The sequence below is a fragment of the Lathyrus oleraceus genome, chromosome 5 (genome assembly GCF_024323335.1).
Source record: "Lathyrus oleraceus cultivar Zhongwan6 chromosome 5, CAAS_Psat_ZW6_1.0, whole genome shotgun sequence".
NCBI lineage: Eukaryota > Viridiplantae > Streptophyta > Magnoliopsida > Fabales > Fabaceae > Lathyrus > Lathyrus oleraceus.
In genome coordinates, this window is record NC_066583.1 from 368,032,205 (window position 1) to 368,049,290 (window position 17,086).

Genomic DNA, 17,086 nt, shown 5'->3' on the forward strand with positions numbered 1-17,086 from the left:
CATAGTTTTAAAAACTATCATACTCTCTCATGAAAAATATATTTCACTTGAAGATAAACCACTTCAAGAATTTCACATTTTCATCATCGACAATCATATATTTTATCATGAAGAATAAATTTCACCTGAAGCTAAACCACTCCAATAATTTCACGTTGTCTTCACTGACAATCATAGTTTTAAAAAACAATCTTACTCCACCTAAAGAAAGGTCTACTTCACTTGAAGTTAAACCACTTCAAGAATTTTCACTTTTCGAAAATCAGGTTTAAACTTTATGGTGTAACTTTCTTGTTAGTCGAAAGATCTTAAACCATCGACATAATCTTACACCTTGTGTAATCTTGATTGTATCAATACATCTTTGACTTGAACTTTCCACAAGTAAAAAAAAATCTTCCATCAATTTTCTCTAGACCAAACTGCATAATAGAATTTTGTGAAAACTGCACTGCAGAATTTTGACTGCAGCTCAATAACTCTTTCACAACACTGCCTTTCTTTTATGATGTGGAAGATCAGACAAAACTGCAGCCACAGAACATACTAAGAACATTTACCCCCGGATCGAACCAAAAACTCTGATACTAGTTATTGTGAAAAAAACAAACAAAGCATAAAGAAAAAAGAGGAACACAAGAACAATACAATAACATAACGTGGAAACTCCAAAATCGGAGAAAAAATCACAACCGTTATTAATAGACAATAAGATAATACCACTATATGAAAATTGTTACAACATATAATATACCCTCAACTAACCCAGGCCCTAGTTACACTCACACCCTCCAAAACAAATATTTAACTACATCTCACAATACTCTAATACAAGACTATAAGAGAACAAAGAAAGTCAAATACAAGCTTAAAGTGCTTTTGACTGGTGCATCTTTGAATGAAGAACTTGGATCATATATATAGCCTTGGACTCCCTTTTCCTTCACAAAACTAAACAATGTGGGACTTCAAAGAACTTGTATCCTTTATATAGCCTTGGACTCTCTCTTCATTCATAAAATTAAGAAATGTGAGATTTCTTCAACATGTATATATTCAACCAACCCCAACAATCTCCACCTTGATTGAAAATAATACAAAAACTATTATTGCCTTCACCGACAATCATACTCCACCATAAACCACTCCAAGAATTTTCACATTGTCTCCACCGACAATCATAGTTTTAAAAACTATCATACTCTCTCATGAAAAATACATTTCACTTAAAGATAAACTTCTTCAAGAATTTCACATTGTCATCACCGACAATCATATATTTTATCATGAAGAATAAATTTAACTTGAACCTAAATCACTCCAAGAATTTCACATTGTCTTCACTGATAATATAGTTTTAGAAAAATGTCATACTCCCCGTAAAGAAGCTAAACCACTTCAAGAATTTTCACATGTCAAAAATGTCACTTGAAGCTAAACCACTTCAAGAATTTTCACATGTCAAAAATCAGGTTGAACCTTTAATTAATTGTGCAGTAGAGTAGGAGTACCCGCTTACCCAGATGATGAGATGATAGGTCCAAAAGCACCTATCAACGCTTCAAAAATTAAGAGACTTCAACGTAATCACCCAGCAGGAGCAGCTCATTAAGACCAAGAGGATAAACAAGAAGGAAACAAAGAAGAATTCTACCAACATCGGGTACAGCAACAGGCGACGCAAGTTCAAGAAAATCAATAGGAATCAAAATTTCAGAGAAGGGTGGAAGCTCATGCAGTGAGAGTAACAAGGTGGATAACAGAAGTTTCACCCAACTTGTATGCAGAACCCCTAAGATTCACACCAGTATTCAGAGACTTCTACAACAACAAGAAGACCACATGTCTGCCCGAAGTTTAAGAGAACTCTTTGCAAGCATCGAATAAATGGAGAATTATTTTAGAAATCAAGATAAAGAGAAAGAAGTAAGAAGAGAGCACATGAGAGCATAATGGACCCAACAAAATAATGATTTCAACAACATCATGAGTGACATGCATGATCTTTTCTGCAGTGATAACATGTGAAAAAGACATGTAGTAAGTTATAAATTCCTAGAAGTTTTTTTTTTATATTTTCTATTGTATGCCCAACAAAGAGTAATAACACTTATAAGTACTATCTCCCATTGTATGATTTTAATCATTTTTGTCTTTAATGAATGAGTTTACTACTGTTGTTTCTTTCAGATTTACAAAAAAATGCAACTTAAGCATTAAACAGATGAATCAAAAGCACCATGAAACTTGATCATTAGGAAAGTGACTTACGAATTGAAAGTAAATGATGAAAAAGGAATCGTCAGACTTATATTCAACCTTCATATACCTTAACTAGTAAGATTTTGGCCAAATTGTTTCCAATATTTACTATTCCTTTGATTGAGTGTATCCATGCATTATTTCTTTATCAGGTTTGAATTATTTCCGATTTAATTTGTCTGGTTTGATTTAAACACATAGAGGCAGTTGTTTTCTATGACTCTAAGCCTTTTTAAAATCACCATGTAGTAATAGGTAAAGTCCTTTGCTAACCACTTTGAGCTTAACTCTTTTTTCGGTGACTTACCCTTATTTATTAGCCATATGATTTGAAAGATTACATATTTCCACCCCTTCTTTAGAGTTACGTAGAAATTTTTAGTTTTAAAGTTGTATGAAAAAGAATAAGTTTGTGGTTACTATTGGAAGTGAACAAGGTTTAAGTTTAGGGTTGGGGTACTAGAGAAAAAAACCAGTCAAAAATTCAATTTTTTTGAGAAAATAAGAATTTAAAAATAACTTCTTTAAAAAAAAGAGAGAAAAAGAATGCAAAATGAATATTGAGGACCATAATAGAGATATCTCTAGTACCGTTAATCAGGAAAAGAGTTAGTATGATAACAATAGGAGAACTTGGTACCTAACTCCAAAGGCTTAAACCTACTTTCCAAAAAAAATGTCCTACCTGGATATAAGCCACGTTACAATTGAAAAATACCTAAAGTGTGTTTGTTTATATTTCTTTGACGAATTCTATTAGAACATGATCAAACTCAGTATAAACTGTTTTGCATGTTGATTGAGATTTTATCCTATCAATTAAGTGAGTCATGGTGAGATGAGAGATAAGTTGAGTACTTGTCAAATATTGAGGATGTATTATGAATTTTCCGAATTGTAGTTGGAATCTAGAATGGTGGTCAGGTAAAACAAATTTCATATGGTGATGTTCACTTGTTATTGTTGCAACTTGTTTTTCTGTTTGGAATTTGCAGTGCAGGCAAGTTACTTGAGTACAAACAATAATTCAAGTTTAGGATTATGATGACACTCTGTCATTGCATGTTTTATGTCGATAAAATAAAGAAAAACAAGTCAAAGATGATCAAATATGATGAATAATTGCCAAAGAACATAGCGAAAATGACCAAGTATGAAAAATTAGGGACTTAGAGAAATTTGGCTAAAAAAGAAGCAAAAGCGAGCAAGCCACTAGAATAATTACGCACAACATCGCGCGCACGATAGAAAAGAAGAAATATGGTATTGCGCGCCAACGCGCGCGTGGAAGATCTACCAACGCAGCATGGTTCGCGATGCAGTCTATTGCGCGTACGATATGCCTTTTTTCTTGGAAATTTCTAACATGTTCTGATACAATGTGATGGCTATAAAAATGCATACTTTTGACTTTTTTAAGGGTCTACGATTGAAGGTTGGAGAGTACGATTTACAACACCGAAAGTGAGTTTTGGAACGCATTAGAAGTCATTGGATGTCAAATCTTTAGGGAATTCTTATGCAATCTTTTTTTATCAACTGATATTGTAATCTTATCAGTATGAGTAGTTAAAAACTTCCAGGTTAGGTTTTGTCTGATGTACCTGTTTCGAACCAGTTGGGACATGTGTTTAATTTAATATTGCATGAATTATCTTAGTTATATTTCTATTTAATTGTTTCTTTTACTTAAAGCGCATTATTTGAGATAATTTGTTAATGTGATTATGGACGTATAAGGAATACTGACCATTAGCCTATGTGTATGAGTTTAAGATAATTATCGACAATAGGGATAGGAGACCTCGAGTAGTGGCCTTAGAGTTAACGTATTGTATCATCGTCTGATTTCACTTACGCCGATTGAATAAGGATAAGAGATCTCTAGTAGGAATCAATGAGCTATACACCAAGAGATTGAGTATATTGATCTTGTTAACTCACTATGGAAATATAACGACGCTTGATTTATGTAATGCATTAGACATCAACCAGGGAGAAATATGAGATTCTAGGAAAAACCTAATCACTTTCTATAAATTGTCAGAACACTTCTTTTATTTAAAATTACAATCTTGAAATCTTCCAAATTATTACTTTTTATACTTGCATAACTATTGCTCTGTTAAATAGAGGTCCATGTGAATTCGATATTCTTTTTATTAATGTGAGGCTATCGATAGACTTGTCGAGAAGTCATCAAGTATCAACTGAACTGATTTTACGGAACAACTTGCGTATGTTATTTAAACACCTTGATGTAGACCCCTAATAAAATAAATGTCGACAAACCACCACCATTCTGATTAATTTTGTCTTATAGATCATGAATATAAAATAATACTACTATTTCTCTTTTTTTTTGTATAAAAACATTTTGATAAATAAAAATTAATACATTTAATTTAAATACGACAAGAAAACCCTGATTTGTACCCAGTTCCAAACTAACAAGATTTTGATTTAAGAATCTTAAAGAATCCAATTGAATGGTTCAGATTCAACCACACCCCACATCCATATTTAATGTATTTTCCCTCTAAATAGGGACACAAAAATCAAACATTCGTGCCATACACATGTTGCCGACCCCTCCGTTTGACCAATTCCTAAGTCTTACCTCATTGGTTTTTCCGAATTATGTTTATTATTATTCTCATTAAATTTTCCAAAAAAAGAAAAAACATTTTCATAAAAAAATATTCAAATGTGTCACTGTGACTCACACAGTAGAAGAATGAGTAATGTGATCATCGAGTATCAAGCAAAAAAATAAGCCCAAAAATCAGTGATATTTGAACAGGTGGAAGTGTGAAAGAGTCAGAAACTGAGTGTTAATCCTTAGAGTGTGGTTCTTGATTACTAGCTATATATAATAGTGAGAGAGTAGAGAAAAAAAAATCATACTCAATTTATTCTATTTACATTTTAAGGTTGATGATGGAATGTGCAAGTGTTGACAAGCTTTGTGCTTGAAGCACTTGCATTCTGTTTCTCTTATTCTTCTGTTTTTGATAGGTATGTATGAACTGTGAAGAAGATCATAACTTTTTGTTTTACATGGCTTTTGAATTGAAATTTGAATCTCTAGCTAGCGGTTTTATAAGTCGGTTTTCATGTTTTGAATTATTGTGTGGTATCGAAACCTTTGCAAAAAAGATTTTATGTCGGTGTCCGATACCAACACCGTGTGTTTGCATGTGTCATGTTTCCTGTGTGTTTGTGCTGCGTAGTTTTGAAATATTATGAGTTTGTTGTGTGATTTCTCTATGGCAATTTTCTCACGGTTTTGTTTTTGGAACCTTATGTAGTAACAAGACAGGTATGGAAATTTCTGAGGGTACAAGGATTCTTTTCGAGAAAATTCAAAGATTTGAGCCGGAGTATGCTCCAAGGATCATTCACAATCTCCTTATGCAAGAACATGGTGAACAAGAGATTGCTAAATTAGCTTCATTTCCAGATCATATGATCCATGAACTTTCTGTTAAAGCAAGAATTGGACTAGAAATGCTGGCTACTCGATCAGCGGCGGGGAATCATTCGCCAGCAAGCTTCCAGGTTCACTCTCCCTTTTACAATATGCATGATGGAAATACTAATTCAGATTTTATGCCATTAGGTTTTATGGATTCCATCACCGAACATCAAACTCGTACCGCATTGTTCGGTTTGGAGAATCTTCAGTATGTAGATAGTGTAAAGTCTACAGCAGCTAACTTTAATCCTTACAATAATGTTAATTACTACTTAGAATATGTTTCTAGAGTTGCTGGTTTGAATAGGAAAAACGGTAGAAGGTCTTCGAACACGACCGAGTTTCCATTCAAAACATGTTACTATTTCAGCAAAGGTTATTGTAGACATGGAAATAGTTGTAGGTTCTATCATAATGGACAAACTGTTTCTGAGCTGTACGGAAACAACGCTGCTTACGACGAACAAGTGATTTCGCTCGGATCGCTGGCGAAACTAGAGTCGGAAATCGTGGACCTTTTGAAACAAAGAGGAAACCCTATTTCAATTGCTTCACTTCCAATGGCATACTATGATAAGTACAAAAAGGCCTTACAGGCAGAAGGTTACCTCGCGGAGAGCCAGCGACATGGTAAGTCAGGCTGCAATTTGACGAGGCTGCTGATTCGATTGAGAAATAGCATTCGGCTAATCGACCGGTAAAGAATCTTAGAAATAGAATTTTCAATATTGTATTCTTTAGTGGTTGAGTTTTTCTTACTTTAGTTTTATTCTTGTTATGGTGTGATTAATAGGCCTCACGGGCAGCATGATGTGGTTTTGGCCGAAGATGCGCCAAAATTCAAGGGAAAGGCAGACTGTCAACATATCAGTGCATCACAACAAATTTACTTGACATTTCCAGCTGATAGCACTTTCTCTGAAGATGATGTATCAAACTACTTTAGGTAAATTGTTATGTTTTTGATGCAATGTATAACTCTTATTGCGTCTATTCTCGATTTTGTGTTAGAAAATTCGAATGGATATAACGTGTTTGTTTAACTATGTAGAACTTTTGGATGCGTTATAGACGTAAGGATTCCGTGCCAGCATGAAAGGATGTTTGGATTTGTGACATTTGTTTATCCAGAAACTGTGAAAACAATTCTGGAGGAGGGAAATCCTCACTATGTTCGTGGTTCGCGAGTTCTTGTGAAACCTTACAAGGAGAGGTCAAAACTTGTTGACAGGTGAATCAATTTATTCTCATTGTTCAACAGCATGTTTACTCGATTTCAAGTTTTATCTTCTCTGATGCTTCGTGTGCAATTCAATTTGGATGCAGGAAGAACCAATACCGATTCGAGCAGCACCATGTTCGTTATTCACCGCAATATGCTGACTTCAATGCTGAAATCACTTCAAGTCCAATAAGTTGTGGAAATGCTCGGTATCAGACAAGGCTTCGCATTGACGAGCAAAACCGATTCTTTGAATTGCAGAGAAGGCGTCTTGCAATGTTGCAAGTTGCCCAAAGATCTTTCTCTAGTCCACCCCATTTAGGCATCAACATGAACGGACCGAGAGTTTCAGATGGTATTGATTCCATAGTTGAAATCATATTTAGAATCATTACATTTAGATTGACTTATTTGAATTTATCTATCAATATAAACACTTATAAGGGCCTAATTAAGCTGTTTATCCAAACAAAGTCGAAATCTTCTGTTATTTGTATTTTTGCACTGACAAAGATTAGTCTTCTTACAGATAATCTCAATGTCCAGCTCCAGCCCACCGAATCTTTCAGTTATGCAGGAAATTTCATAGCCAATAACACCGATGAGGACAGGTTTGAATCGATTGTGAATAGATTTTCTTGATTCACAATAATCTCTTACTCTCCAATCTTCAATATATGGATTTCATTTTATTCACAACCTAGTGGGAGCCTCATGCGAAAGAAATTTCGTAACATTTTTCGTATTTATATATATATTTGGTTTTAACTTATTTTCTGCAGCAGGGAAGGAGTGCACCAACCAGATAGCGCGTTTTCGTTTCGCATAGATACAACAATCATGTAGTTTAGTTTCAGAATGGAAGGCAGGAGACTTATAGAGTTACAATAACTCAGTTTAGTCAAAGAAGGTTCTTTTCGCAACTCAGTTTAGACAAAGAAGGTGTTGTTGCATGTTATAGTTTTTAGTTAGTTATAGAAGCAATAGTTATTAGTTAGTAATATCTTTTAGAATAAAATTCATCACTGGATGAAAGGAAAGGAACTATGCGATATTTTAGGATATTTTAAGCTATTCAGAATAAAGAAAGAGAATATCTTAGCTAGGAAAGGCTTATTGTCAACTGAAAAGGCAAAACCGTTTTCTATGTAAGGGTATACTTGATGTTTAGTTAATTTAATATATGCAGAATTTGAGGTCTTTCTATGTGTATGTGTGATTACTCAAGATATTCATTCATTGTTTATGGATTAATGCCGTGATTGCTCGCATGTAACATTCATCTAAGACAATATTATAAGTTGTTTTCACTTTTCAGCTTATTTTCATAAATTCTCTAAAACAACTTGTGAAAACAGTTTGTACCTTATATGAAAACAACTTAACTTTGCTTCATCTTTTGCTGTAGAAACAATTCATACATAAGTGTTTATTGTGATGAATGTTTATGGTATAAATATTAAACTAAGTTGTTTATATCCATCCAAACATAGTCTAATTACGGTTTGGCGATGGAACAAACTTCCAGCCTATTATTTGGACCATTTTCTGTCATTGAAAACTGAAAATACACATTTGTACCTTTCTGTGTATTTTTAAATGACAAATGCTAGTTGTTATTTTGTTATGGGAAGAGTTGAATTTATGGCTCCGTTATCATTTCAACCCATATGTTCATCCCCGAATCACAGATTTGGTTTGTCTTTGTTTTAATTGTCAATATTTTTCTCATGGATACTATTTTGACATAAAGATACTTTCATAGAGACATTGTCTTGCAAGAAGTTCAAGGACAGTCTGTTGTAGCCCCGAGATCGTCTCAACAAGGATAACTACCACCCTGTCGAATTTAGGTAGAAACTGGAAGAATCACTCAGCTCCGTCATGTATCACTTCAACGACGAGATATCTGAGGTTTCCAACCTCATCATCCTACCTCTGCAATGAGAGAGCAAGCTAGACGTAGGCTGAATAACGTGTTGTGAGTATGATCTTATGGATTGGCTTCCACATATGAGTGTCAATGGCTAAAGACGTAGATCGAAAAATTGATCTGCCTAAGGATGCAAAAGAGGACATGCCTCCTTGCAAGACAGGGAAGGTCGAATCTCCAACCTAGAGAAATCAAACCTCACCTCAAAAGGATTGGCAGGAAGATGATCCTCCAACAATGATAGGAAGAGGCACCTGTGAAAAGTGTTATCAAATATCCGCCATGGCGGATATACTTGTTGTTGTTATTATAAAGTAGGCAAAAGCTAACGATCATACTATTTAGATTATTTGTTTTGGATTTTATTTTCACTCAAACAAGTTTATTGCTTGGCTTTATATATTTTGTAATGTATTTTTCAGTTTCATGTAACTTAATAATATAACTATTTTTCTCCAAAAACTTTATTATTTTGTGGTTTCTATTCATCTCTTCTCAACCACTTTACCATAATTTATGTTTTTCTTACATGATATTGAGAGTTTCATTGATCTTAACGGGTCTATGAGAAAAGAAAACCAACAAAAAAAACATTCACAAAAAACTTTTAAACATCATACATGGCCTCCAACAGTAGTTCTTTATCTCCATATTTTGTGTTTGTAGGAGAAAATTATCATTTGTGGATTGCAAAAATGAAAGCTTATTTGAGAGCTCAAAGTTTATGGGATTTGTGGAAAATGGAAGCGACTCACCACCTCTTTCAAATAACCAACAATAGCTTAAATAAAAAAAATCACAATGAGGAAGTGGCAAAAAAAGGAAGAGCACTTGCCATAATACATGCAGTACTACATGATGATATATTTATCAAGATCTTGAATCTTGAGACTATAAAAGAAGCTCGGGACAAGGTGAAGGAGGAGTTTCAAGGGAGTGAAAGAACAAAGAAGATGCAAGTGTTGAACTTGAGAAGAAAGTTTGAAGCACTAAAAATGAAAGAAACCGAAACCGTTAGAGAATTTTTTGACAAAATTTCGAAAGTTGTTTCACAAATTAGATTGTTGGGGGAGGAACTCAATGATCAAAAAGTTGTGGAAAAATCTTTGGTGTCTTCCAAAGAGGTTTGAAGCAAAAATATCCTCTCTTGAAGAAACTAAGGATTTTTCTCAAATCACACCTGCAAAGCTTATTAATGCTTTGCAAGCTACTGAGCAGAAAAGATCTTTAAGAATGGAAGAAAATGTTGAAGGTGCTTTTGTGGCCAGCACCAAAAGAAAAAACCAAAGCTACAACAGTTTTGGAAAAAATTCATTTTGTGAGAAGAAAGGAAAAGAAAAAAAGGGAGGAAGTCAACAAAAAAAGTGAGAGTTGGAAAAAGAAGTTTCTACTTTGTCAACATTGCAAAAAGATTTAGAGAAGTATTGTTGGTATAGGCTAGGAGTTAAATGTAAAGCCTGCAATCAACTTGGTCATATGAAAAAGGTTTGTAAAAACAAAGCAAATCAGCAAGGTCAACAAGCCCAAGTTGTTGAACACCACCAACAAGAGGAGCAATTATTCATTGCTTCTTACTATTCAGTCAATGGAGAACATGTTGATGTCAAAGGAAAATGTGTTATAGCTGTTGAAACTCCCTCAAGTATCAAATATATTTCAGATGTTTTATTTATACCTAAAATAAATCAAACTCCTTCAAGGAAAATTAAATAAAGATGAGAGAGAAAGACAAAGCCTCCTCTAATTAAATGGAAAAATATTTATTATATCAACATTTACTCTTGGCATGTGGCATTGCTCGGAAGAATTGGGAAGGCATGTAGAAACTTCATTTGGACAGGTGATATTCACTAGAAGAGTTTATTCATGGTGGCTTGGAAAAATGTTATCAGCCTTACAAGTGTAGAGGTATTGGTTTAAGGTCTCTTCTTATACTTAATGATGCTTCTAATCTTAAACTTGGATGAGAATTGATGAACAACATGGAAACTTGGATGAGAATTGATGAACTGCATGGTCATGACTAGAGGGATCTCTATGGCTTTCAGATGTAGGCTATGCAAGTCTGATATAGAGAGGATATATCACATCTTCTTTCAATGTAGATTTGCCAATGAGATGTGGAAGTGGCTTAGAAAAAAGTCTAATGTTTCTTTATAGGTGAGGTATCTTGAAGACGAGTTCTCATTCTACCATATTTTCTTTTAAAATATCAACTTTTATTATAAAAAAAATGGCTTAAATACAATTTTTTGTCTCCCTATATAGGATGTTTTAAACTATTGTTCCATCTAGATCGGACATTTTACACTATTAGTCTCCCTATTATAAATTAGTTATTTTGATCCCTTAATTTTGATGGTCTTTGGATTTTTGTAATCCCCCTTCAATTTTATTTATGTGGCAGTGATGATTAGGATAAATTTTTTACTTAACTAGATTATTTAGTTTTTTTATAAAATAAATGAGATTAATTACTATATACTGTCAGTGTAAAAAGTTTTACACCGTCGATTCATCACCATCATCCGTTTGTATTACTTTATAGATTTTTAAAATAAAAGTCAAACTTTTTTTAATATCCGACGTCTATGATTAACTGACGGTGTAAAAGCCTTTTATACTGTCAGTGTATTTTAATTAAACTCAAAATAAATTAATAATTTTAATCAAGTAAGTATTTTTAAAAATTTATTACTTAAAAGTTTTCAAAATTAATTTTTGGAACATGGACACATCACTCATACAAACACATACTCACTCTCTCATATGCTTTATTTTCAAATCAATAAATTTACTACACTTTATAAACATTAATTCCATTTCTTCAAAAAAACCGATGTAGGACTTCTCTAAATTTTCTCCCGCTAACAGAGTTGTGATTGCTCTTCTTCATTATACATGTAGATCTTCCATTTCATTCTTCACATTTTCTCTTCTTCCCTTTTCCTCATAACACAATACACATCAACATATAAAAACACTATGTACAATTGAATTCATAACACATGTACAACATGCAAATTTTAGTCAACATTATGTACAATTGAATTCATAACCTACACTTTATAAAAACAGTATATATTCTTATTTGATCGATGCGGTGTATGTCCTGCAAATTCTAGATGAAAGACATCACTACATATTACTCTCTAGTCATATCTCCACCTTATAATATTACTGCATATTTCAATTGTAATAATATTTGCAAACTATATAGCACGACTGTATTTGGAAAATCACAAAAAAAATTGCATGATAAGGCCCATGTTTTGCATAGTAATCTAAAACGTGAGAACCTTCTCGATGTTCATAAAAGAAAACTATATTTGGTGGTGATTGAACCTTTTTGTAATTTATGTAAAGAACAACCATTATTCTTCTACATTGCTTAGACAATTTATTCCATAATTCTTCTTTCATGATATACAATATGTGTACCTAATTTACATTACAACATAATATGAGTATTATTATAAAAAAAAACGAGTGTTTTAAAGCATTATTCAAATATCTAAATATTCCTAATTCTCTAAGTACAACCATTAGCATGACTTTTGTTAATTATTATTGTTTTTGGATTGTATTTTTAACTTTAGGCGACGGAAGAATAGACGACGACTTAAATACCGTTGCCTAAATGGTAATAAACTACAGTTTTTTTACGTGGATAAATTTCTAGACTTTTTGTGAAAACGGTTTTGTATACATTTAAGCTACGGTTTTGAAATTGTTGGTATATTAAAACCGTCGTTTATTTACTTTGAAGCACAGTTTTGAAGGTGTGGTCATTTTTTATCTTAAAGGCAACGTCTGAGAAGCGCAATCTAATATTAAAAAGGACGGTTTTGATAATAAAAAAAACTTGTGAATTTAAAAATAAAAAACTTAAAATTTTTCCACTCCTGGTTTCAAACCAATGTACGATATATATATATATATATATATATATATATATATATATATATATATATATATATATATATATATATATATATAAATATCAATGTTCATACAATATTTTCACTCTCCTATACACATAACTGCTATTTTGTTACAATACATTTATTGTTATTTATCATTAAAGCAAAAATTGTACACTGTTACCTATTCCAATTATTCATGATCAAAACTTTAAATGTGTTTATAATAAATCAAATATATTTAAAAATGTAACATTTGTGATTAATTAAATGTATAAAAAAAATCAATTTTTTAATATTAAAAAATTTATGAAATCAAATTATATTACAAATTTATTCTAAAATAAATAAGAACTGTAAAAGAGAAAAATAATAATTTGAGAATAATATTTATAATCTTTTTAAAATTGATAAAAATTATAGTTAAATAAAAATTTGTTGTAAATTTGATAAGTTTTGTCAATAATATCTATAATAACTTTTTATATGGTCATAAATATAAAAAATTGCACAAAATAAAATAAAATTAGAAATTCAAGATTTTGTGCAATTGAATAGGATATCTTTCATATTTTTTTACAAGGAAAAAAATACAAATTTACTAAAATTAAAGTTATATTAAGTCAAAAATATTTTTATTTACAATGGGAAGATTTCTCTTACTAATATGAAGATGTTTTAGAAAAATTAGAAAATACTTGTTACAATGTGAAAATAAAATAAAAATTATAAAAATATAAGTTTTTACTTTTGACTGATATGAATTTTTCAAACAATATAAAATAATCACTCTTTTTATTTAATACTTTACAAAATAATTCATTCAAAGAAATAAATATAAGAGAAAAAAAATCATATTTAAACAAATATAAAATGAAAAAAAAGATAAATATTATGTAAATTATTTTTAGCATCACAATTAAACCCATATAAAATATCTGGTAAATAATAAAATGATATGATTTGATTTGATCATGTGTAAAAATCATTATATTTTATTTAATATAATTAAAAATTACTTTTAATAAAAAATTTATAACAGTATAAAGGATTGTGTTCATATTTTTTTTCAAACAAAAATATCTCTCTTCAAAGCCCAAAACAGTATCTTATGTCGTCTTCTCATCAAAACCCTAAATTCTAAATTGTTTCTTCTCACATCCAAATCCTAAATTCTAAATTGTTTCTTCTCACATCCAAATCCTAAATTCCAAATTGTTTCTTCTCACATGCAATAAGGAAGACTAAGTTAATCAAAGGGTGAATCATCTCTATTTTCGTCTTTCATATATTTCAAAAGAGGGTCGATTTTCATAAGCTGCAAGGAAGTCGGAAAAGCAAACAAAATCATTATGTTGTTGTCTCTGTCTCTTGCCATCTAAGATCTATAAGGGTTTATGCATTATCATGGTGGGTCTATTGAAGGTTAGATTCCTCCCTCTTCAATCAATAACATTTTTCTTTTTCAATCTATTTTTTTAAGCTTTCCATTTTATTTGTTTGGTCTTGTATCATTCTCTATTTTGAATAAATTATCTCTCTATTCAAGATGTAGAAATTTTTGAGATTAAGTAGGTTTATGGACCAAGAGCAAAATTTGATTAGTTGTTCTGACTTACGGTAGTCCTTTGTTGTCCCTGGTTGAGTATTAAATTTCATAGAGGAAATTGAATCGGAAGGGAAGGTTATCTATGTGTTTCTAAGGGAAACTGAACTTCTTCTTTGGGGCAAGACAGTAGGGAAGCTGAACTTCTTCTTTGGGACAAGACAGTACTAAACATACTTGGTCTGTGGGTTTAATTAATGGGTGAACTATTGTCTAAGGAACCACTTTTCAATGAAAAAAAGAGAATTTGATCAACTGTAAAAATTATATGCTAAGCGTCAATTAATTGGTAGAATATATGCTCTTATTTTTCTCTTGTAAATTTTGTTTTCTTGTGCCTAACCACTTTTATAATCGTTGTTGCCTGCTATATTGATGCTTTTTTTCCTTTCCGGATTTTAAAAATATTTGGGACTCCAAATGAAACAATTTGGCCGAGCTTCTCAAAATTGATGGGAGTCAAGGTTAAGTTTTCAAGCACCTGTAAGTACTCATGAAGACGTTGATTATTTTATTATACTATTATTATTTATCTGCCATTGTTGTTTCGGGCTTCCAATTTAGGGTGGTTGTTGTCTGAATAACTAGCCTCTCATGGTGACTTGTCTTACTAATGAATTATTATCAAGGTTTTGATGCAATCTCACTGATTTGCTATGACTCATTAGGTGTTTTTTACTTGTGAAGTGTGACCGAGAAATTTATTTAAGTGTTATAGTATTATTGACGATTGTTTTTGTATTGGGAAATATTTCTAATGTTATGTTGGAATTTTGATTGCAGGGACAATTTTTGCTTTTTCTATTGTAGGGACAATTGAAATTAAGGCTAGGATTGCCTATCCAAATGAGAGCTAAAGCACAAATATAACTATCGTTATATTTTTGTTTCATGATTTTGTTGTATATAGAAGTACCACAAACCTTAAGCAAAAAGAATTGGTTTAATGAGTTAGGGTATTTATTGTTGTATATTTAACTTTATATTACAGTGGAATTTCTTTATGTAAATTTATCATTATTTTAACTTTTTTATTATTTTAATAATGGAATTTTTTCAGTGAAATTTATCATTAATTTAACATATTTTATGTTAATAAAATTTGTAATTGTTAAAATTTAAACAAATATTTGTAATTAAAAAAAATTAAAATAATAAATGTTGTGGTATGAACACAAGCAACAGTTTTACAAATGTAACTAATCAAAACCATGGACTAAAGTTGGAAACAAACTGTGCTATAACTAATAGACTACGGTTTCAATTGTGTAGCTTAATCAAAACCGTGATCCAAAACTAGTTAAAAAAGTGCGGCCTTTTCACATAGGCAACGTTTTACATTTTAGTGGGCTAAAGTTCAAAAGTTGTAGTCTATTGGGATAGACAACGGCAGTTTATTCCACACCTGATAACCGTAGTCTAACGTTTTACGCTATTGTTGTTTGAACTCATTTTTGTTGTATACATTCTTTACTGCCTACATATTTTTCCTATGACTCTTTCCTTCATCTTCTCTTTTATAGACAAAACAGAGAAAATGTAAAAGAAAATTTATCCACCTTGTGAGAAGTAGACTATCCATCATTTCGTTGTTGGAGAAGGCCATGCGCAAAGAGGAGTAAATGCAATCAACTTGGATATAAAGTTGTGGTTTGCAAAGAAAAATTTAAACAATTTGAAGTCAATGGTTAGGTTGTTGAACAAGTAATATTTGAGTGAAAAGTTTCGCACTCTCTTCCTTATGAAGAAATGAAATCAATGGTGTGAAAAAATGAAACTTAACAAAACTAGTGAATCAGATCGGTAGAATTACATAATTGAAAATTAGAGAAGTCTACATCAATTTACGAAAAAATGAAATTAATATTTATAAAGTATATGAAATCTATTTATTAGAAAATGAAGCACATGAGAGAGAGAGTGTATGACTGAGGTGTTAAAAAAATTGGTCGAGGGTCAGCTTTTGCTACAAGTGCAAGTCATGAAATTGAAAGTTATGAATTGAAAATAGTAAAGAAATTAAAATGTAATTAAACTTATGTTTATATAATTTTTTGTCAAATCAATATTTTACAAAAATAAAGAAGAAAAAAAATCAAACACACATCATGACACATCAAATTGAAGTAATTCAACATCCTTTCTCTATAGGGTGAGCTATTGACATCCACTAATAAGAGGACTCTCTTTATTCTCAATCTGTGAACCAAATCTCAAAGTTTTGATGTCTAATTAAAGCTACGCATAAAGAAAAAACAGTTGTGGGGTATTTTATATTTATTTATCAATTTGTGATTGACTCGTGTTCATTTATAATTACCCTATAAAGGTCAAATTGCATTTTGACGTTATTTTATTATCGTCAAAATCCATGTACTCTTTGAGAATGACATTTTCCATTATATAAAAATTTCTTTAAACGACCGATCGGAAAATATATATTTTAAAATCAGCTAACACAGAAGCTTCTTATATATAACTAATCAATTCAAATCATGTCACTCATGATGTCAGATTTGAGTGACTCCGTTTTTTTTTCAGTAACGTAAGATGGTATATGAGTTTTTTATAAAAATAATCTTTTTTTTTATATCATACTTTCTGCTACTAATTTTTTTTTTATAATACTAGACGAACATCTGTGTATTAAACCGATTTATTA

At 31.4% G+C, this 17,086-nt stretch overlaps 1 protein-coding gene and 1 long non-coding RNA gene across 3 annotated transcripts; both read left to right on the forward strand.

The window, feature by feature from the left end:
* Positions 1–4,855: 4,855 nt before the first annotated feature.
* LOC127079278 (zinc finger CCCH domain-containing protein 18) lies at positions 4,856–8,154 on the forward strand. Of its 2 annotated transcripts, none has more exons than XM_051019685.1 (7): positions 4,856–5,280; positions 5,574–6,437; positions 6,534–6,686; positions 6,792–6,971; positions 7,067–7,317; positions 7,492–7,573; positions 7,745–8,154. In XM_051019685.1, the coding sequence occupies exons 2-7, from the start codon at positions 5,587–5,589 to the stop codon at positions 7,806–7,808; spliced, it is 1,581 nt and encodes a 526-aa protein (XP_050875642.1). In that variant the 5' UTR covers positions 4,856–5,280; positions 5,574–5,586; the 3' UTR covers positions 7,809–8,154. The 2 variants fall into 2 exon arrangements, with proteins under 2 accessions (XP_050875642.1, XP_050875643.1); XM_051019686.1 differs by having other exon boundaries at positions 7,748–8,154.
* A 5,755-nt stretch (positions 8,155–13,909) lies between these two features.
* Positions 13,910–15,434, forward strand: LOC127079281 (uncharacterized). The gene is made up of 2 exons (XR_007787910.1): positions 13,910–14,907; positions 15,208–15,434. It is a non-coding gene; the product is annotated as an uncharacterized LOC127079281 (long non-coding RNA).
* The last annotated feature ends 1,652 nt before the right edge of the window (positions 15,435–17,086 follow it).